Source organism: Anolis sagrei, chromosome 13, assembly GCF_037176765.1.
Source record: "Anolis sagrei isolate rAnoSag1 chromosome 13, rAnoSag1.mat, whole genome shotgun sequence".
Taxonomy (NCBI): Eukaryota; Metazoa; Chordata; class Lepidosauria; order Squamata; family Dactyloidae; genus Anolis; species Anolis sagrei.
Genome location: NC_090033.1, coordinates 17,135,578 through 17,157,641, shown reverse-complemented (window position 1 = coordinate 17,157,641; position 22,064 = coordinate 17,135,578). Strand labels below are relative to the sequence as shown.

The 22,064-nt window shown below is 39.9% G+C and overlaps 3 protein-coding genes across 4 annotated transcripts in view; 2 read left to right on the top strand and 1 right to left on the bottom strand.

The window, feature by feature from the left end:
• ZMYND12 (zinc finger MYND-type containing 12) overlaps positions 1 to 9,881 on the top strand; it is a 29,868-nt gene extending 19,987 nt beyond the window's left edge. Inside the window, exons 5-8 of the mRNA XM_060758689.2 lie at positions 2,511 to 2,633; positions 5,508 to 5,628; positions 6,831 to 6,976; positions 9,589 to 9,881. Of these exons, the coding sequence (XP_060614672.2) occupies positions 2,511 to 2,633; positions 5,508 to 5,628; positions 6,831 to 6,976; positions 9,589 to 9,699 (501 nt within the window). The 3' untranslated portion in view covers positions 9,700 to 9,881. The remainder of the gene's footprint in view (positions 1 to 2,510; positions 2,634 to 5,507; positions 5,629 to 6,830; positions 6,977 to 9,588) is intronic.
• CDC42 (cell division cycle 42) overlaps positions 1 to 22,064 on the top strand; it is a 390,560-nt gene that overhangs the window by 73,554 nt on the left and 294,942 nt on the right. The window lies entirely within an intron of this gene.
• LOC132764665 (solute carrier family 2, facilitated glucose transporter member 1) overlaps positions 11,709 to 22,064 on the bottom strand; it is a 73,662-nt gene continuing 63,306 nt past the window's right edge. For both annotated transcript variants that reach the window (XM_060758687.2, XM_060758688.2), the window contains exons 9-10: positions 21,791 to 21,994; positions 11,709 to 18,301 (exon numbers count right to left, since the gene is read on the bottom strand). In XM_060758687.2, coding sequence (XP_060614670.2) covers positions 18,101 to 18,301; positions 21,791 to 21,994 — 405 coding nt within the window. In that variant the 3' untranslated portion in view covers positions 11,709 to 18,100. The remainder of the gene's footprint in view (positions 18,302 to 21,790; positions 21,995 to 22,064) is intronic.

Below are 22,064 nucleotides of genomic sequence, written 5' to 3'. Positions count from 1 at the left end.
ACTGAGGCCTTTCTCCCACTGAGGCCATCATACACTGAGGGCTCTCTCAGACTGAGGCTTTTCTCTCACTGAGGTGGCCTCCCACTGAGGCCATCACACACTGAGGGCTCTCTCAGACTGAGGCTTTTCTCTCACTGAGGTGAACTAACGCTGAGGCCTACTAACTCTGAGGCCTACTATCTCACCGAAGCCTTCTCACACTGAGACCTTTCTCCCACTGAGGTCATCACACACTGAGGGCTCTCTCAGACTAAGGCTTTTCTCTCACTCAGGTGAACTAACGCTAAGGCCTACTAACTCTGAGGCCTACTATCTCACCAAAGCCTTATCACATTGAGGCCTTTCTCCCACTGAGGCCATCATACACTGAGGGCTCTCTCAGACTGAGGCTTTTCTCTCACTGAGGTGAACTAACGCTGAGGCCTACTAAAGCTGAAGCCTACTAACTCACCGAAGCCTTCCACACCCGATCAAGTCAGACCCCTTTCTCCCACTGAAGCCATCACACACTGAGGGGTCTCTCAGACTGAGGCTTTTCTCTCACTTAGGTGAAGTAACGCTGAGGCCTACTAACTCACCAAAGCCTTCTCACACTGAGGCTTTTCTCCCACTGAGGCCATCACACACTGAGGGCTCTCTCAGACTGAGGCTTTTCTCTCACTGAGGTGAACTAACGCTGAGGCCTACTAACTCTGAGGTCTACTAACTCACCGAAGCCTTCTCACATTGAGGCCTTTTTCCCACTGAGGCCATCATACACTGAGGGCTCTCTCAGACTGAGGCTTTTCTCTCACTGAGGTGAACTAACGCTGAGGCCTACTAACTCTGAGGCCTACTATCTCACCAAAGCCTTCTCACATAGAGGCCTTTCTCCCACTGAGGACATCATGCACTGAGGGCTCTCTCAGACTGTGGCTTTTCTCTCACTGAGGTGAACTAACGCTGAGGACTACTAACTCTGAGGCCTACTATCTCACCGAAGCCTTCTCACACTGACGCCTTTATCCCACTGACACCATCATACACTGAGGGCTCTTCTCAGACTGAGGCTTTTCTGTCACTGAGAGGAACTAATGCTGAGGCCTGCTAACTCTGAAGCCTACTAACTCACCGAAGCCTTCCACACCTGATCAAGTCAGACCCCTTTCTCCCACTGAAGCCATTACACACTGAGGGGTCTCTCAGACAGAGGCTTTTCTCTCACTTAGGTGAAGTAACGCTGAGGCCTACTAACTCACCAAAGCCTTCTCACACTGATGCCTTTCTCCCACTGAGGCCATCACACACTGAGAGCTCTCTCGGAATGAGGTTTTTCTCCCATTGAGGTGAACTAATGGTGAGGCCTACTAACTCTGAGGTCTACTAACTCACTGTAGCCTTCTCACACTGAGGCCTTTTTCCCACTGAGGCCATCACACACTGAGGGCTCTCTCAGACTGAGGCTTTTCTCTCACTGAGGTGAATTAACGCTGAGGCCTACTAACTCTGAGGCCTACTATCTCACCAAAGCCTTTCTCCCACTGAGGCCATCACACACTGAGGGCTCTCAGACTGAGGCTTTTCTCTCACTCAGTTGAACTAACGCTGAGGCCTACTAACTCTGAGACCTACTATCTCACCGAAGCCTTTCTCCCACTGAGGCCATCACACACTGAGGGCTCTCTCAGACTGAGGCTTTTCTCTCACTCAGGTGAACTAACGCTGAGGCCTACTAACTCTGAGGCCTACTATCTCACCAAAGCCTTTCTCCCACTGAGGCCATCACACACTGAGGGCTCCCTCAGACTGAGGCTTTTCTCTCACTGAGGTGAACTAACGCTGAGGCCTACTAACTCTGAGGCCTACTATCTCACCGAAGCCTTCTCACACTGAGACCTTTCTCCCACTGAGGCCATCACACACTGAGGGCTCTCTCAGACTGAGGCTTTTCTCTCACTGAGGTGAACTAACGCTGAGGACTACTAACTCTGAGGTCTACTAACTCACCGAAGCCTTCTCACATTGAGGCCTTTCTCCCACTGAGGCCATCATACACTGAGGGCTCTCTCAGACTGAGGCTTTTCTCTCACTGAGGTGAACTAACTCTGAGGTCTACCAACTCACTGGTCTTCTCACATTGAGGCCTTTCTCCCACTGAGGCCATCACACACTGAGGGCTCTCAGACTGAGGCTTTTCTCTCACTCAGTTGAACTAACGCTGAAGCCTACTAACTCTGAGGCCTACTATCTCACCAAAGCCTTTCTCCCACTGAGGCCATCACACACTGAGGGCTCTCTCAGACTGAGGCTTTTCTCTCACTGAGGTGAACTAATGCTGAGGCCTACTAACTCTGAGGCCTACTATCTCACCCAAGCCTTTCTCCCACTGAGGCCATCACACACTGAGGGCTCTCTCAGACTGAGGCTTTTCTCTCACTCAGGTGAACTAACACTGAGGCCTACGAACGCACTGAGCGAGTTCCCTGTTTTTTCAATTTTGACGATTCTTTTCTCTGTCTCTCCGCTTGCAGATCTACTTTGCCTCCTGCGCCTTCGGGCCCCACAGCCTGGCTGCCTCGGGGGGCTACTTCCACATGGGGAACGTCTTCTTCCGCCAGAACAGAGCCGATGTGGCCAAGTCCCTGTACGCAGAGGTCGGCGGCAGACCCAGATCGACCCTATTGCGTGCAAATGCAGCACTGTTTGGTCTTATTTATTTATTTACAGTATTTATATTCTGCCCTTCTGGGGTTGTTTATTTATATTATTATTATTATTATTATTATTCAATAATTTAAACAAATTAATTACATTTAAATTAATTTTGATTGACTAATTAAATTTATTATTAATAATAATAGAATAATTTAATAATAATAATATATTACATGTAATATTACTAATAATATTGCATTATAGTGGTATAGTACAACATGTAATACGTAGTACTAATATTGTTATTAATAATAGAATAATTTAATAATAATATTATATATTACATGTAGTATTAATAATAATATTGCAGTATAGTGGTATAGTACAACATGTAATACATAGTACTAATATTGCGTAAGCTAGTAATATGATAAATACATATAATATTTATGTGTTTATTTATGTATTTATTTGCAGTATTTATATTCCGCCCTTCTGGGGTTGTTTATTTATAATAATTTAATAATAATAATAATAATAATAATAATAATAATAATTTAAACAAATTAATTAAATTTACATTAATTTAAATTAATTAATTTAAAGTATTATTTATAATAATACAATAATTTAATAATAATAATAATAATAATAATATATATTGCAGGTAGTTTTACTAATAATATTGCAGTATAGTGTTATAGTACAACATGTAATAGATAGTACTAATATTGCGCTATGCTAGTAATATGATAAATACATATAATATTTGTTTGTTTGTTTGTTTATTTGCAGTATTTATATTCCAGCCTTCTGGGGTTGTTTATTTATAATAATTTTATTTATTTTATTTATTTAAAACTTTTGTATCTCAATCTTCTTTACCTCCATATAATAATAATAATAATAATAATAATAATAATAATTTAATAATAATTTAATAATAATAATAATTTAATAATCTAAATAATTTAATAATATTCTATATTGCATGTAGTATTACTAATAATATTGCAGTATAGTGGTATAGTACAACATGTAATAGTACTAATACATATAATATTTATTTGTTTATTTATTTGTAGTATTTATATTCTGCCCTTCTGGGTTTGTTTATTTATAATAATTTAATAATGATAATATTTTAATAATTTAAATACATTAATTAAATTTAAGTTAATTTAAATTTATTAATTTAATGTATTATTAGTAATAGAATAATTTAATAATAATATATTACATATAATATTACTAATAATATTGCAATATAGTGGTATAGTGCAAAATGTAATAGATAGTACTAATATTGCGCTATGCTAGTAATATGATAAATACATATAATATTTATTTGTTTATTTACGTTATGCTAGTAATATGATAAATAGATGTAATATTTATTTGTTTATTTATTTATGTATTTATTTGCAGTATTTATATTCCACCCTTCTGGGTTTGTTTATTTATAATAATTTAGTAATGATAATAATTTAATAATTTAAATACATGAATTAAATGTAAATTAATTTAAATAAATAAATTTAATTTATTATTATTAATAGAATAATTTAATAATAATAATATATTACATATAATATTACTAATAATATTGCAATATAGTGGTATAGTGCAACGTAATAGATAGTACTAATATTGCGCTATGCTAGTAATATGATAAATAGATGTAATATTTATTTGTTTATTTATTTATGTATTTATTTGCAGTATTTATATTCCGCCCTTCTGGGTTTGTTTATTTATAATTATTTTATTTATTTTATTTATTTAAAACTTTTGTATCCCGATCTTCTCTACCTCCATATAATAATAATAATACTAATAATAATAATAATAATAATAAAAATAATAAAATTAATAATAATAATTTAACAATAATTTAATAATTTGAACAAATTAATTACATTTAAATTAATTTAAATAAATTAATTTAATGTATTATTATTAATAATAGAATAATTTAATAAGAATAACAACATATATTACATGTAGTATTACTAATAATATTGCAGTATATTGGTATAGTACAACATGTAATAGATAGTACTAATATTGCGCTATGCTAGTAATATGATTGGTCGTGTCAGGAGTGACTTGAGAAACTGCAAGTCGCTTCTGGTGTGAGAGAATTGGCCGTCTGCAAGGACGTTGCCCAGGGGACACCCGGATGATTTGATGTTTTTATCATCCTTGTGGGAGGCTTCTCTCATGTCCCCGTATGAGGAGCTGGAGCTGATAGAGGGAGCTCATCCGCCTCTCCCCGGATTTGAACCTGAGACCTGTCGGTCTTCAGTCCTGCCAGCACAGGGGTTTAACCCATTGCGCCACCGGGGGCTCCATAGTAATATGATAAATACATATAATATTTATTTGTTTATTTATTTGCAGTATTGATATTCCACCCTTCTCATCCGCAGGGGACTCAGGGCGGATTACAAAGCACATATACATGCCAAACATTCAATGCCATAGACATACAACATATATAGACACAGAGGCAATTTAACACCCCAGCTTTCCAGCTTCATGAGGCTATGCTCGATTCCAGCCACAGGGGGAGCTGTTGCTTCACCGTCCACTTGTGACACGGAGTTCTCGGTGGAGTACTTCCTCATTCTTATGCACACTGCTGGGTTTCATGGTGTCGTAAATTAGTTAAATTAGCCTCCCCGCATAAAGCGATACCTAAATTTCCCACTTGACAGATGCAACTGTCTTTCGGGGTGCATAGGTCAACAGCAAGCTAGACCATTGATGGTCGGGAGCTCACTGGATGGCCTTTAGAGATCCCCTTCCAATTCAATGCTTCTGATAAATGCCACCTATTTAAACAGCAGTTGCAATGCATCTTTCCCCAGGTCGTCGACATCTGGCACGGACACTTCACCCGCCTGATCAACCAGCGCTACGAGGCAATGATGAACCCAAAAGTCATCGACATATTTTCAAGAGAGCCAGAGCCCATCGAGGAGACGCCAGGTAATGCTGCCCTTTTAATATTTGTGTTATATTATTTATGTATATATAATATACATTAACTATATTATATATATTATAATATATGTAACATTAATTATGTTATATATTAATTATATTGCATAAAATATATATACACACACATATAATATATATTATATGAATTATACAATATATATATAATAACACATATATATTAACTATATTATTTATATTATAATATATATAATAATTATATTATATATTAATTCTACTGCATATAATATATATATATGTATTATACTATATATATATTATAATACACATATATATTAACTATATCAGACCTCATTACCTCTGAGGATGCTTGCCATAGATGCAGGCGAAACGTCAGGAGAAAATTTGCCTCCAGAACATGGCCATATAGCCCGGAAAAACCTACAACAACCTATTAACTATATTATTATAATATACAATAATTATATTATATATTAATTTTACTGTATATAATATATATAATAATTATTATTATATGTCTTTATTATTGTTTTATTATTATTCTCTTTGTTATAATTTTATTTTTTTATTTTCTTTGCATTATTATTATTATTTCCTAATTATTATACTATTATTATCCTGTTATTATATCATTTTATAATAATAATAATAATAAGTCTTTATTGTTTTATTATTATTCTCTTTCTGTTATAATTTTCTTTTATTATTTTCTTTGCATTATTATTATTATTATTTCCTAATTATTATACTAATATTATCCTGTTATTATATCATTTTATAATAATAATAATAATAATAATAATAATTATTATTGTTATTATATGTCTTTATTATTGTTTTATTATTATTCTCTTTCTGTTATAATTTTCTTTTATAATTTTCTTTGCGTTTTTATTATTATTTCCTAATTATTATACTATTATTATCCTCTTATTATATCATTTTATAATTATAATAATAATAATAATAATTATGTCTTTATTGTTTTATTATTATTCTCTTTCTGCTATAATTTTCTTTTATTATTTTCTTTGCGTTTTTATTTATTATTATTATTATTATTATTATTTCCTAATTATTATACTATTATTATCTTTCTCTATTATTACCTTTTGATTACCTCTGGCCATCTGTTGGGAGGGATTTGACTGTGGGGGCCGGATAAGGGAACGCTCCTTTTCGACAGAGGCCACTTTACCCCGCTGCAGATGAGCAGGAGCGGTCCGACGCATCCAAGATGTTGAACGCCATCTTGGAGGTGGAAGAGCAGTCCGGGAAGCCTCAGCCGGCCAAGGTGGCCAAGGCGGCCCTGGCTCTGGCCATGCTTCACTTCCTGGTCCAGGACCTGCCAAAGGTGCGTCAAAGGGTGTCGAATGAAGCAAGAGGTGTTTCGTTCACTGGGGTGTCTGTGGTGGAGGAAACACATACAATCTAGGATGGAATTGAACCTGAATGAAAGCCTTCCCTTGGGTGGTGGGCAATGTTGGTGGAGGACATTGGCAGGGCTCTTATATAGTAGTATTATTGTTGTTGTTGTTGTTGTTGTTATTTGAAACACAACACAGCAAACAAGATCATTCTGCTGGCTGTTGTATTAGATCACATGTCGGACACTTCCCAAGTGTCTATGACTATGTCATGTATTGGATGGTGGTGATGATGATGATGATGATGATGATTATTATACTGTCTCGATGGGATAAGAAAAGGTCCAAATGGTAAGGAAAGGCTTGGAAAACAGTTGTTTTGTATTATTACATATTGTTGTTGTAATAATAATAATATATTGTCTTGATTGGATGACAGATGGTAATTCTGTCAGCACCAATTGTTTTTAAGTGCAGGCCCAGGTCTTTAGGCACCGCACCCAGTGTGCTGATCCCCACCTTTACTGGCTTGTATCAGAGTATTTGCAATTATTATTACTATTATTATTATTATATTGACTCGATTGGATGACAGATAATAAGTTTGGCAGCGTGGATTGTTTTTAAGTGCAGGCCAAGGTCTTTAGGCATCGCACCCAGTGTGCCAATCCACACGGGGACCACCTTTACTGGCTTGTACCAGAGTCTTTGCAATTATTATTATTATTATTATTATTTTGACTTGATTGGATGACAGATAATAAGTTTGGCAGCGTGGATTGTTTTTAAGTGCAGGCCCAGGTCTTTAGGCACTGCACCCAGTGTGCCAATCCCTACGGGGACCACCTTTACTGGCTTGTACCAGAGTCTTTGCAATTATTATTTTTATTATGACAGTTATATTATTTTATTATTATTATTATTATTATTATTATTATTATTATTATTATTATTATTACTATTATACTGCCTCGATGGGATGAGTAAGAAAAGGTCCAAACGGTAAGGAAAGGTTCAGAAAAAAGTTGTGTTGTATTATTACATATTATTGTTGTTGTTATAATAATAATATTATTATATTGTCTCAATTGGATGACAAATAATTTTGACAGCGCGGATTGTTTTTAAGTGCAGGCCAATGTCTTTAAGCACTGCACCCAGTGTTCCAATCCCCATGGGATCCACCTTTATTGGCTTGTGCCAGTCTTTGCAATTATTATTATTGTTACCATTATACTATATAACAATTATATATATTATTATATATTTTAAACACATGCATTTATTATTATTATTATTATTATTATTATTATTATTATACTGTCTCGATGGGATGAATGGTACAGAAAGGCTCGGAAAAGAGTTGTGTTGTATATTGTTGTTGTTATAATAATATTATATTGTCTCGATTGGATGACAGATGGTAATTTTGTTTTTAAGTGCAGGCCAAGGTCTTTAAGCACTGCACCCAGTGTTCCAATCCCTATGGGATCCACCTTTATTGGCTTGTGCCAGTCTTTGCAATTATTATTATTGTTACCATTATACTATATTATTATAACAATTATATTATTAGATATTTTACCCCACACATTTATTATTATTATTATTATTATTATTATTATTATATTGTCTCGATGGGATGAATAAGAAAGGTCCAAATGGTACAGAAAGGCTTGGAAGAGAGTTGTGTTGTATTATTACGTATTGTTATTGTTATAATAATATTATATTGTCTCGATTGGATGACAGATGGTAATTTTGTTTTTAAGTGCAGGCCAAGGTCTTTAGGCACTGCACCCAGTGTTCCAATCCCCATGGGGTCTACCTTTATTGGCTTGTGCCAGTCTTTGCAATTATTATTATTATTACCATTATACTATATAACAATGATATATATTATTATATATTTTACACACATGCATTTATTATTATTATTATTATTATTATTATTATTATTATTATACTGTCTCGATGGATGAATAAGAAAGGGTCCAAATGGTACAGAAAGGCTTGGAAGAGAGTTGTGTTGTATTATTACGTATTGTTGTTGTTATAATAATATTATATTGTCTCGATTGGATGACAGATGGTAATTTTGTTTTTAAGTGCAGGCCAAGGTCTTTAGGCACTGCACCCAGTGTGCCAATCCCTATGGGATCCACCTTTATTGGCTTGTGCCAGTCTTTGCAATTATTATTATTGTTACCATTATACTATATAACAATTATATATATTATTATATATTTTAAACACATGCATTTATTATTATTATTATTATTATTATTATTATTATTATTATTATTATACTGTCTCGATGGGATGAATGGTACAGAAAGGCTCGGAAAAGAGTTGTGTTGTATATTGTTGTTGTTATAATAATATTATATTGTCTCGATTGGATGACAGATGGTAATTTTGTTTTTAAGTGCAGGCCAAGGTCTTTAGGCACTGCACCCAGTGTGCCAATCACCACTGGGATCACCTTTACTGGCTATTATTATTATTATTATTGTTGTTATTATTTCCCCCCTCGGAAACCCCCAGGGGCGTGTATGGTGGTGACGTTTCCCCCTTTCTTTCTGCCCTTCCATCGCAGTCTCAGGAACTTGTGACGAAAGTCCGGCAAATCCGGAAGCGGCTGCCGAAAGCGGAGCCCGACGTGGCCCTTCACCGCTTGGTGGAACTCCTGAAATACAAGCAAAGCTAGGCCAAAGGAGAGAGGTCAACGGCCACGAGACGAGGAACGGCGGCCATCGTTTTCGTTCAAGGTGCGGTCCCTCGTTCCAGATCATTCCTGTCGTCTTACTGGATTATTTCCATGGTTCTAATCTGTGACAAAATATATTTTTCTTCTCTGATTACAATTAAAAAAATTATTTTATATTATTATTAATTATTATTATTATTTTGCGTGCAAAGAGGTGTGCGTATGGGCTGTTGCCTGCAAAGCTTGATCCCTTTTGTAAACAGATTGATCGATCTATCTGTCTATCTGTCTATCTATCTATCTATCTATCTATCTATCTGTCTGTCTTCTATATAATAAAAGTCAATGTTTGTATGTGGAGGAGGGAGGACGGACGAAGGCAGCCACTTTAACAGGCCACTGTGGCTAGCACAGGTGACGGACCTGGACCAAACTTGGCACACATAACCCCCATGACCCCCTTAATGTCTTGGTGAGGTTTAGTGGGAGGACGGACAATGGATGATGGTATTTGTAGTACTTTCAAACATTCAATTCCCACAGACCACTGTGGCTCCCAACAAACACCGATAAAGACCAAATTTGGCACACTGAGCCCCCATACCCCAGTCTACATCCTGCTGCAGTTTGGAAGAGGTCGGACCATGGATGATGGGACTTGAAGTACCTCCACTCACTTCCCGAGACTGCTGCGACCCTCATCCAATGACTGATCAAACTTGGCACATAGAGCCCTCATGACCCACTCTACATCCTGGTGCAGTTTGGAGGAGGACGGACCATGGATGATGGGACTTGAAGTTCCTCCACTCATTTCCCGAGACCACTGCAACCCTCACCCAAAGACCAATCAAGATCAAACTTGGCACACAGAGCCCCCATGACCCACTCTACATCCTGGTGCAGTTTGGAGGAGGACGGACCATGGATGATGGGACTTGTAATTCCTCCACTCATTTCCCAAGACCACTGCAACCCTCACCCAAAGACCAATCAAGATCAAACTTGGCACACAGAGCCCCCATGACCCACTCTACATCCTGGTGTGGTTTGGAGGAGGGCAGACCTTGGATGATGGGACTTGCAATAACTTCACTCACATTCTGAGACCACAGTGACACTCATCCAATTACCAATAAAGACCAAACTTGGCACAGAGAGACCCCATGGCCAACTCAACCTTCTGGTGTAGGTTGGGAGAGGACAGACTACGGATGATAGGCCTTGCAGTACCTTCACTCATTTTCTGAGACCACTACAACCCTCATCCAATGACCAATCAAGACCAAACTTGACACACAGAACCCCCATGACCCACTCTACGTCCTGGTCCATTATCAAGGAAGGTGGACCACAGATGATGGGACTTGAAATTTCTCCACTCACTTTCTGATACCGCTGCGACCCTCATCCAATGGCCAATCAAGACCAAACTTGGCACACAGAGCCCTCATGACCCACTATACATGCTGGTGCTTTTGGGAGGAGGGCGGACCATGGATGATGGGACTTGCAGTATCTTCATTCACATTCTGAGACCACAGTGACACTCATCCAATTACCAATAAAGACCAAACTTGGCATAGAGACACCCCATGGCCAACTCTACATTCTGGTGTGGTTTGGGGGAGAACAGAGTATTATTATTATTATTATTATTATTATTATTATTATTTGCTTTATTTCTATACCGCATATTTCAGCCCAGACAGGCGACTCAATGCGGTTTACATGGTACAAATTATCAACAGTGTCAGTGCAATTAAAACGCAACAAGTGCGACAAACAGGATCAACAACATCAATCCACAACAGTTAACAGTACGGATTAACAGTTAAGAGTACGGATGATGGGTCACTTTCTGAGACCACTGTGACCCTCATCCAATGACTGATAAAGACCAAACTTGGCACACAGAGACCCCATAACCCACACTGCATCCTATTGTAGATTGCAGGAGAATTGACCACGGATGATGACATGATGATAATAATAATAATGAAACAAAATGACTTTCAACCATTTCCTTTATTCCTTTCCGTCTCGTCGTATTGGCACTTCAAGAAAAGGACTTCAAACACAGCAGGGTTTTAACAACGTTTAAAAATCCCTAGAAAACACGATTGTTTCTTTCTTCGGCGGCTTCTCGCGTTTAAAAACAGACCAATAAATAAAAAATAGACTATTTAAATAGCTGTGCATCGTCGTGTGTGTATGTGTGTGTGTTTCTTCTTAATTTGCCTTTCTTTTCTCTCCCAAAAAGCAAAATATATTTTTTTTTCCTTAGGGAGGCAGGGCCCATTTAATATCAAGGGGTGAATTGAAAAGATATATATATAGATATATATATATACTGCGGAAAGATCTAAAAATATCAGTGCAACCAACGCAGCTACAGTGCAGGTGAGTTAATCTATAACAGTCTTATATATCGAAACTAGAGAAAATCCTAGAAGTCAGTATTTACAGTGAAATCGAACGCGGTTTCAAGGACATCCGCCCAAAAATACAATATATATATAATATAAATATTATTTGTGTGTTTCCCTGGACTGTACACAAGTCAAAGCAGGAAAGGTCTCCTTTTCACGGGTTTCCTTCCTTTTGTGACCCACAAAACCCCCCAAAATCAAGTCAATATTTTGTTCTTTGGGGCTTTTTGTTTTTCGGCATCCTCTTCCCCTTTTCCAACGTCACCATCCCCAGCAAAACAGGTCTGTCGGGGGTCGCAAAAACTGACCCATCCCTTCGGATCTTCAGCAACCGTCATCAGTTCCTAACAGAGAACATCAACTCGTTGGCCGATGGCTTTCCCCTTCCCCATCACTGCTTTAGGGCATTGAGACCAACCTAATAAGAGATAATATGGGAGAAGGGGGTCCCTTGGGGTCTCTTCCAACTATAGGATTCTATCTCTGAAGGATTCAACTGGATGGCCATTGAGGTATCTTCCAACTCTAGGATTCTATCTATCTCTGAAGGGTTCAACTGGATGGCCATTGAGGTCTCTTCCAACTCTAGGATTCTGTCTATCTCTGAAGGGTTCAATTGGATGGCCATTGGGGTCTCTTCCAACTCTGAAGGGTTCAACTGGATGGTCATTGAGGTCTCTTCCAACTCTAGTATTCTATCTCTGAAGGGTTCAAGTAGATGGCCATCCAGGTATCTTCCAGCTCTAGGATTCTCTCTATCTCTGAAGGGTTCAACTGGATGGCCATTGGGGTCTCTTCCAACTCTGAAGGGTTCAACTGGATGGTCATTGAGGTCTCTTCCAACTCTAGGATTCTATCTCGGAAGGGTTCAACTGGATGGCCATTGAGATATCTTCCAACTCTAGGATTCTGTCTATCTCTGAAGGGTTCAACTAGATGGTCACTGAGGTCTTTTCCAACTCTAGGATTCTATCTCTGAAAGGTTCAACTGGATGGTCATTGAGGTCTCTTCCAACTCTAGGATTCTGTCTATCTCTGAAGGGTTCAACTGGATGGCCATTATGGTCTCTTCCAACTCTGGGATTCTATCTCTGAAGGGTTCAACTGGATGGACATTGAGATGTCTTCCAACTCTAGGATTCTATCTCTGAAGGGTTCAACTGGATGGACATTGAGATGTCTTCCAACTCTAGGATTCTATCTCTGAAGGGTTCAACTGGATGGACATTGAGATCTCTTCCAACTCTAGGATTCTATCTCTGAAGGGTTCAACTGGATGGACATTGAGATGTCTTCCAACTCTAGGATTCTATCTCTGAAGGGTTCAACTGGATGGACATTGAGATCTCTTCCAACTCTAGGATTCTATCTCTGAAGGGTTCAACTGGATGGACATTGAGATCTCTTCCAACTCTAGGATTCTATCTCTGAAGGGTTCAACTGGATGGACATTGAGATCTCTTCCAACTCTAGGATTTTGTCTATCTCTGAAGGGTTCAACTAGATGGTCACTGAGGTCTTTTCCAACTCTAGGATCCTATCTCTGATGAGTTCAACTAGATGGTCACCGAGGTCTTTTCCAACTCTTGGATCCTATCTCTGATGAGTTCAACTAGATGGTCACTGAGGTCTTTTCCAACTCTAGGATCCTATCTCTGATGGGTTCAACTAGATGGCTATTGAGATCTCTTCCAACTCTAGGATTCTGTCTATCTCGGAAGGGTTCAACTGGATGGCCATTGAGGTCTCTTCCAACTCTAGGATTCTATCTCTGAAGGGTTCAACTGGATGGTCATTGAGGTCTCTTCCAACTCTAGGATTCTATCTCTGAAGGGTTCAACTGGATGGACATTGAGATCTCTTCCAACTCTAGGATTCTATCTCTGAAGGGTTCGACTGGATGGACATTGAGATGTCTTCCAACTCTAGGATTCTGTCTATCTCTGAAGGGTTCAACTGGATGGCCATTGAGGTCTCTTCCAACTCTAGGATTCTATTTATCTCTGAAGGGTTCAACTGGATGGCCATTGAGGTCTCTTCCAACTCTGGGATTCTCTCTATCTCTGAAAGGTTCGACTGGATGGCCATTGAGGTCTCTTCCAACTCTAGGATTCTCTCTATCTCTGAAAGGTTCAACTGGATGGCCACTGAGGTCTTTTCCAACTCTAGGATCCTATCTCTGATGGGTTCAACTAGATGGTCATTGAGGTCTTTTCCAACTCTAGGATCCTATCTCAGATGGGTTCAACTAGATCAGTAGTTCTCAACCTTCCTAATGCCAAGACCCCTTAGTACAGGTCCTCCTGTTGTGGTGACCCCCAACCATAACATTATTGTCGCTGCTACCTCATAACCGTAATTTTGCTACTGTTAATGAATTGCAATGTAAATATCTAATATATAAGATGTATCTTCCTGATACGCCCACATTTGAATACTGGTGGGATTGGAGGGGGGATTGATTTTGTCATTTGGGAGTTGTAGTTGCTGGGATTCATAGTTTACCTACAACCAAAGAGCAGTCTGAACTCCACCAATGATGGAATTGAACCAAACTTGGCACACAGAACTCCCATGACCAAGAGAAAACACTAGAAGGGTTTGGTGGGCATGGACCTTGAGTTTGGGAGTTGTAGTTCACCTACATCCAGAGAGCACTGTGGACTCAAACAATGATGGATCTGGACCAAAGTTGGCACGAATACTCAATATGCCCAAATGTGAACACTGGTAGAGTTTGGGGGGAAATGGACCTTGGCATTTGGGAGTTGTAGTTGCTGGGATTTATAGTTCACCTACAATCAAAGAGCCAACCATAGAATTGAGCCAAACTTCCCACACAGAACCTACATGACCAACAGAAAATATTGTGTTTTCTGATGGTCTTTGGCGACCCCTCTGACACCCCCTCGCGACCCTCCAAGGGGTCCCGACCCCCAGGTTGAGAACCACTGAACTAGATGGTCATTGAGGTGTTTTCTAACTCTAGGATCCTATTTCTGAAGGGTTCAACTGGATGCCCATTGAGGTCTCTTCCAACTCTAGGATTCTATCTATCTCTCAAGGGTTCAACTAGATGGCCATCCAGGTCTCTTCCAGCTCTGGGATTCTATCATATTATCTATCTCTGAAGGGTTCAACTAGATGGCCACTGAAGTCTCTTCCAACCCTAGGATCCTATCTATCTCTGAAGGGTTCAACTAGATGGATTCAACTCTAGGATTCTATCTGATTATCTATCTCTGAAGGGGTCAACTAATGGCCATGGAGGTCTCTTCCAACTCCAGAATCCTATCTATCTCTGAAGGGTTCAACTAGATGGCCATTGAGATCTCTTCCAACTCTGGGATTCTATCTATCTCTGAAGGGTCCAACTAGATGGCCATCCAGGTCTCTTCCAACTCTAGGATCCTATCTATCTCTTATAAGATGGACTGGATAGCCTTTGGGGTCCCCTCCAACTCTATGATGATGTCTGCCTGCCTTTCTTTTGTAGTCGGACTGGATGGCTATTAAGGTTTCTTCCAACTTTAGGATTCCACCTGATTATCTACCTCTTATGGGTTGGATTGGATGGCCCTTGGGTTCCCCTCGAACTTTAGGATCACTTCTTTCTTTCTTTGGGGGGTTTTAATCAACCAATCAGAATGAGAGCAGAAACAAGAGAGGAGAGAAGAAATGAGATATATTCCCAACCTGTGGGTCCCCAGATGTTGGACCTCTGAAGGGTTCAACTAGATGGCCATCCAGGTCTCTTCCAACTCTAGGATTCTGTCTGATTATCTATCTCTGATGGGTTCAACTAGGGTTGGAGTAGGTGGCCATTGGGGTCTTCTCCAACTCTAGGATGGTTTCTTTCTTTAGGGGTTGGACCGAATGGCCATTGGGGTCTTCTTCAACTCTAGGATTGTATGTATCTCTGTAGGGTTGGACTGGATGACCCTTGGGATTGCCTCCAACTCTAGGATGGTCTCTTTCTTTGGGGGTCAGACTGAATGGCCATTGGGGTCTTCTTCTAGGATTTTATGTATCTCTGTAAGGTTGGACTGGATGACCCTTGGGATCCCCTCCAACTTTAGGATGGTCTCTTTCTTTGGGGGTTGGATTAAATGGCCATTGGGGTCTTCTTCAACTCTAGAATTTTAGGTATCTCTGTAGGGTTGGACTGGATGACCCTTGGGATCCCCTCCAACTCTAGGATGGTCTCTTTCTTTGGGGGTCGGACTGGGATGGCCATTGAGGTTTCTTCCAACTCTAGGATTCTGTGTAATTATCTCTGAAGGGTTCAACTAGGGTTGGAGTGGGTGGCAATTGGGGTCTTCTCCAACTCTAGGATGGTCTCTTTCTTTGGGGGTCGGACTGAATGGCCATCGGGGTCTTCTTCAACTCTAGGATTGTATGTATCTCTGTAGGGTTGGACTGGATGACCCTTGGGATCCCCTCCAACTCTAGGATGGTCCCTTTCTTTGGGGGTCGGACTGAATGGCCATTGGGGTCTTCTTCAACTCTAGGATGGTCTCTTTCTTTGAGGGTCGGACTGGGATGGCCATTGGGGTCTTCTTCAACTCTAGGATTTTAGGTATCTCTGTAGGGTTGGACTGGATGACCCTTGGGATCCCCTCCAACTCTAGGATGCTGTCTGTCGTATCTCTGTAGGGTTGGACTGGATGACCCTTGGGATCCCCTCCAACTCTGGGATGGTTTCTTTCTTTGGGGGTCAGACTGAATGGCCATTGGGGTCTTCTTCAATTCTAGGATTCTATGTATCTCTGTCGGGTTGGACTGGATGGCCCTCAGGATCTTGTCCCACTCTCTCTCCATCTCTCTCTCTCCATCTAGCCTTCCTTCCTTCTCTCTTCCTTTCTTTCACATACACACACACACACATAGCATGTATCACACTAAAGCTGTGTCTGGCCCACGAGCTCTCTTCCAACTCAACGATTCTATGATTCTGTATCACACTCAGGTGAAGTGGCCCTTTGGGAAAGAAAGGTGACATGTATAAAGGGGAGGGTAGGGCTGGATGGCCTTTGGGGGTCTCTTCCAACTCTCTTTATATCTCAAAAGTCAAAATCTGTATGTAGGTTTGGAACACAAAAGGATAGGTGATGTCATAGGAATCGCTACTACTAGGTGAAGTGGTCCTCTGATGTCATAGGAATCGCTACTACTAGGTGAAGTGGCCCTCTGGGACGTTGCTGGGAAAGGAAGAAAGGTGACACATATATAAAGGGAAGAGAGAGAAAAGACAGTCAAAAGGGACCTCTAAAGGCCATCCAGTCCAACCCCCTTCTGCTTTTAGGCAGGAAAACCACAATCAAAACCCTCCTGACAGATGTCCATCCAGCCTCTCTCGCTCTTTGAGGTTTTTCCTATTGCTAAAATTGGCCCCTTGTCTTGCTCGTTGCTGGTGATGAGTTACTTAGGAAACGCGTCAAAATACAAAATGGAACGGTTCCAAATCAAGGTGAAGGGCGTCGTCAAAGGCGATGACCGTTCAAACTCGGCTTGCGATGCGTCCCATATCCGAATATTCCAAGACGGCGTGCCAAAATATTCCCATTGACCTTTCTAGATGGAAGAAGTCGCCCGTCGGATACCAAAAAAGTCCAAAACATTGTTTAAAAGCCCATGGATTCGTTAAAAGAAAATGCTGGTGAGAGCTTGACCTACGAATCCATGCCTATCGCGCGCTAACTAAAAAGCCTTGAAAAAGAAGTCGTCGGGCCTTTTGGGATCAGTGTCTTTCCAATGATCCTGTGTCATCGTTGATCTCGCTGCTGCTCGCTTCCAGTGTTGCAAATGCAGGGAAACGCCGGTCGGGTCGCTTCCAAATTGGGGGCTCGCCCAGGATTTGTTGCCGGACGCGAAGCCGGCCAACAAGACGAGGGTCGAGCGAGTCCGTTTCCACCCTCAAAGGGGGAGAGAGGGTCCGTCCCGTCCCGTTCCTCCCCTCCTGGAGACCCTCAGACCTGGGAGTCGGCGCCCAGGCTGTGGAACTCGTCGGGGGTCTTGTCCCCGCCGGCCCCGGCACCCCCCTGGCGGAAGCCCGAGGCAATTTCGTCGAAGGTCCGGCCCTTGGTCTCGGGCACCTTGAAGTAGGTGAAGACAAAGAAGATCACCAGCAGCACCATGAAGATGATGAAGACGTAGGCGCCACACAACTCCTGGAGGGAGGGAGGGAGGAAGAGGAGGGGAGAAGGCAGCATCAACTGGGGGGGCCTCAACACCCCTTGCAGCCTCATCAAGTGCCTATCTATCTATCTATCTATCTATCTATCATCTATCCATCCATCCATCCATCCATCCATCCATCCATCTTTCTATCCCTCTCTCCATCCATCCATTTATCCATCCATATTGCTATCTATCTATCTATTTATCTATCTATCTATCCATCCATCTTTCTACCCCTCTCTCCATCCATCCATCCATCCATCCATCCATCCATCCATCCATCCATCCATATTGCTATCTATCTATCCATCCATCCATCCATCCATCCATCCATCCATCCATCCATCCATCAATCCATCTTTCTACCCCTCTCTCCATCCATCCATCCATCCATCCATATTGCTATCTATCTATCTATCTATCTATCTACCTACCTACCTACCTACCTACCTACCTACCTACCTATCCATCCATCTTTCTATCCCTCTCTCCATCCATCCATATTGCTATCTATCCATCCATCCATCCATCCATCTTTCTACCCGTCTCTCCATCCATCCATCCATCCATCCATCCATCCATCCATATTGCTATCCATCCATCCATCCATCTTTCTATCCCTCTCTCCATCCATCCATATTGCTATCTATCCATCCATCCATCCATCCAGCCATCCATCCATCCATCTTTCTATCCCTCTTTCCATCCATCCATATTGCTATCTATCCATCCATCCATCCATCCATCCATCCATCTTTCTACCCGTCTCTCCATCCATCCATCCATATTGCTATCTATCCATCCATCCATCCATCCATCTTTCTATCCCTCTCTCCATCCATCCATTCATCCATCCATATTGCTATCTATCTATCTATCTATCTATCTATCTATCTATCTATCTATCTATCTATCTATCTATCTATCCATCCATCCATCCATCCATCCATCCATCCATCCATCGATCCATCCATCTTTGGATTAGATGACCCTTGGGGTTTCTTGCAACTCTAGGAATCTTGCAACTCCAGGAATCTATCTATCTATCCATCTATACTTTTCTATCTGATCATCTATCTTATCAATCTATCTGATCATCTATCTATTTATCTGATTATCTATCTATCTATCTATCTATCTATCTATCTATCTATCTATCTATCTACCTATGGGTTGGATTGGATGACCCTTGGGGTCTCTTGCAACTCTAGGAATCTATCTATCTATCCATCCATCCACCCACCCACCTATTTTTCTACCTAATCATCTATCTATCTGATCATTCATCTGTCTGTCTGTCTGTCTGTCTGTCTGTCCGTCCGTCCGTCCGTCCGTCCGTCCGTCCGTCCGTCTATCTATCTATCTATCTATCTATCTATCAGATCACCTTTCTTATTGATCTATCTGATTACCTATCTACCTATGGGTTGGATTAGATGACCCTTGGGGTCTCTTCCAACTCTAAGAATCTATATATCTAGCTATCCATCCACCTACTTACCTATCTAATCATCTATCTATCTATCTATCTATCTATCTATCTATACATCCACCCACCCACCCACCCACCTACTTATCCATCCCATCTCCCTATCCAGCCCAAAGCCAAGGTATGTCTGGATGTGTGTTGGTTTGCATTAGACAAAGGTTGTGGCTGGGTGAAGTGGCCCTCTGGGATGTCACTGGAGAAGAAAGGTGGCCTGTTTGTGACACACAAGAGGAAGGGAGGGAAAGGAAAAAGAAAACAAAAGGAGAAGGGAAAACAAAGAAAGGAGGGAAGGAAGAAAGAGAAAGAAAGGAGAAAAAGTACAAAGGCATGGGAGAAAAGAAAGAGGAAGGCAGAAAGAAAGAAAGAAAGAAAGAAAGAAAGAAAGAAAGAAAGAAAGAAAAGAGGGAGAGGGGAAAGGTGTATGAGGGAAAGGGAGGAAGGAAAGGGCCAAAGCAAGGGAAGAAGAAAGATAAGATAGATAGATGGATGGATAGATAGATAGATAGTTAAAGATAGAAAGAGATAGACTGATAGGCAGAAAGAGAAAGATAGATAAAAATAGCTAGAAAAAAACAAAGAGAAATAAAAAGAAAGATACATAGATAGAAAGAAAAAGAGAAAGAAAGAAAAAGATAGATAAAGATAGATAGATAGAGAAAGAGAGAAAGAAAGAAAAAGAGAAAGAAAGAAAGAAAAAGATAGATAGATAGATAGATAGATAGGGATAGAGAGAGAGAAAGAAAAAGAAAGAAAAAGATAGATAGATAGATAAAGATAGATAGATAGGGATAGAGAGAGAGAAAGAAAAAGAGAAAGAAAGAAGAAGAGAAAAAAAGAAAGATAGATAGAAAGAAAAAGATAGATAGATAGACAGAAAGAAAGAAAAAGAGAAAGAAAGAAAGAGATAGATAGAGATAGATAGGGATTGAGAGAAAGAAAAAGAGAAAGAAAGAAAGAGAGAAAGATGGATAGAAAGAAAAAGAAAGAAAGAATAAGATAGAGATAGAAAGAAAGAAAAATATGGAAAGAAAGAGAAAGATAGACAGAAAGAAAGAAAAAGAGAAAGAAAAAATAGAAAGATATAGAAAGAGAAAGACAGATAGATAAAGATAGATAGAAATAGAGAAAGGAAGAAAGGAAGATAGAAAGAAAGAAAAAGATAGATAGATAGATAAATATATCAAGAAAGAGAAAGATAGAAAGAAAAAGATAGAAAGAAAGAAAAAGATAGATAGATAGATAGATAGATAGATAGATAGAGATAGAGAGAAAGAAAGAAAAAGAGAGAGAGAAAGAAAAAGATAGATAAAGATAGATAGAGAAAGAGAGAAAAAGAAAAAGAGAAAGAAAGAAAAAGAGAAAGAAAGAAAGAAAAAGATAGATAGATAAAGATAGATAGGGATAGAGAGAGAAAGAAAAAGAGAAAGAAAGAAAGATAGATAGAGATAGATAGATAGAAAGAAAAATATGGAAAGAAAGAGAAAGATAGAAAGAAAGAAAGAAAAAGAGAAAGAAAAAATAGATAGAAAGAAAAAGACAGATAGATAAAGATAGATAGAAATAGAGAAAGAAAGAAAGGAAGATAGAAAGAAAGAAAAAGATAGATAGATAGATAGATAGACAGACATAGAAAGATAGATAAAGATAGCTAGAAAAAAGAAAGAGAAATAAAGAGAGAGAAAGATAGATAGAAAAAGATGGATGGATAGATAGAAAGACAGATAAAGAGAGAGAGAGAGAGAGAGAGAGAGAGAAAAAGAAAGAAAAAAAGAAAGAGAAAGATAGATAGATAGATAGATAGATAGATAGATAGATAGAAAGATAGATAGACAGATAAAGATAGAGAAAGAAAGAAAAAGAGATAGATTGATAAAGATAGATAGATAGAGAGAGAGAGAGAGAGAGAGAGAAAGAAAGAAAGAAAAAGATAGGTAGGTAGGTAGGTAGAAAGCAAGCCAAGCCAAGGGGGGGTGGGGGGGTGGTGTCGTACCTCGATGTACTGGAAGCCCATGCCCACGATGAAGTTGGAGGTCCAGTTGGAGAGTCCGGCCACGGCGAAGGCGGCCGGGCGGGGTCCCTGGCTGAAGAGCTCGGCCACGATGAACCAGGGGATGGGGCCCGGCCCGATCTCAAAGAAGGCCACGAAGCCAAAGATGGCAATGATGCTCAGGTACGACATCCAGGCCATCTGGTCCTGAGACCCCCAGAAAGAGAGAGAGAGAGAGGGTCAGCCACGCCTTTCCCTCCCCACAGGGGGGACTACA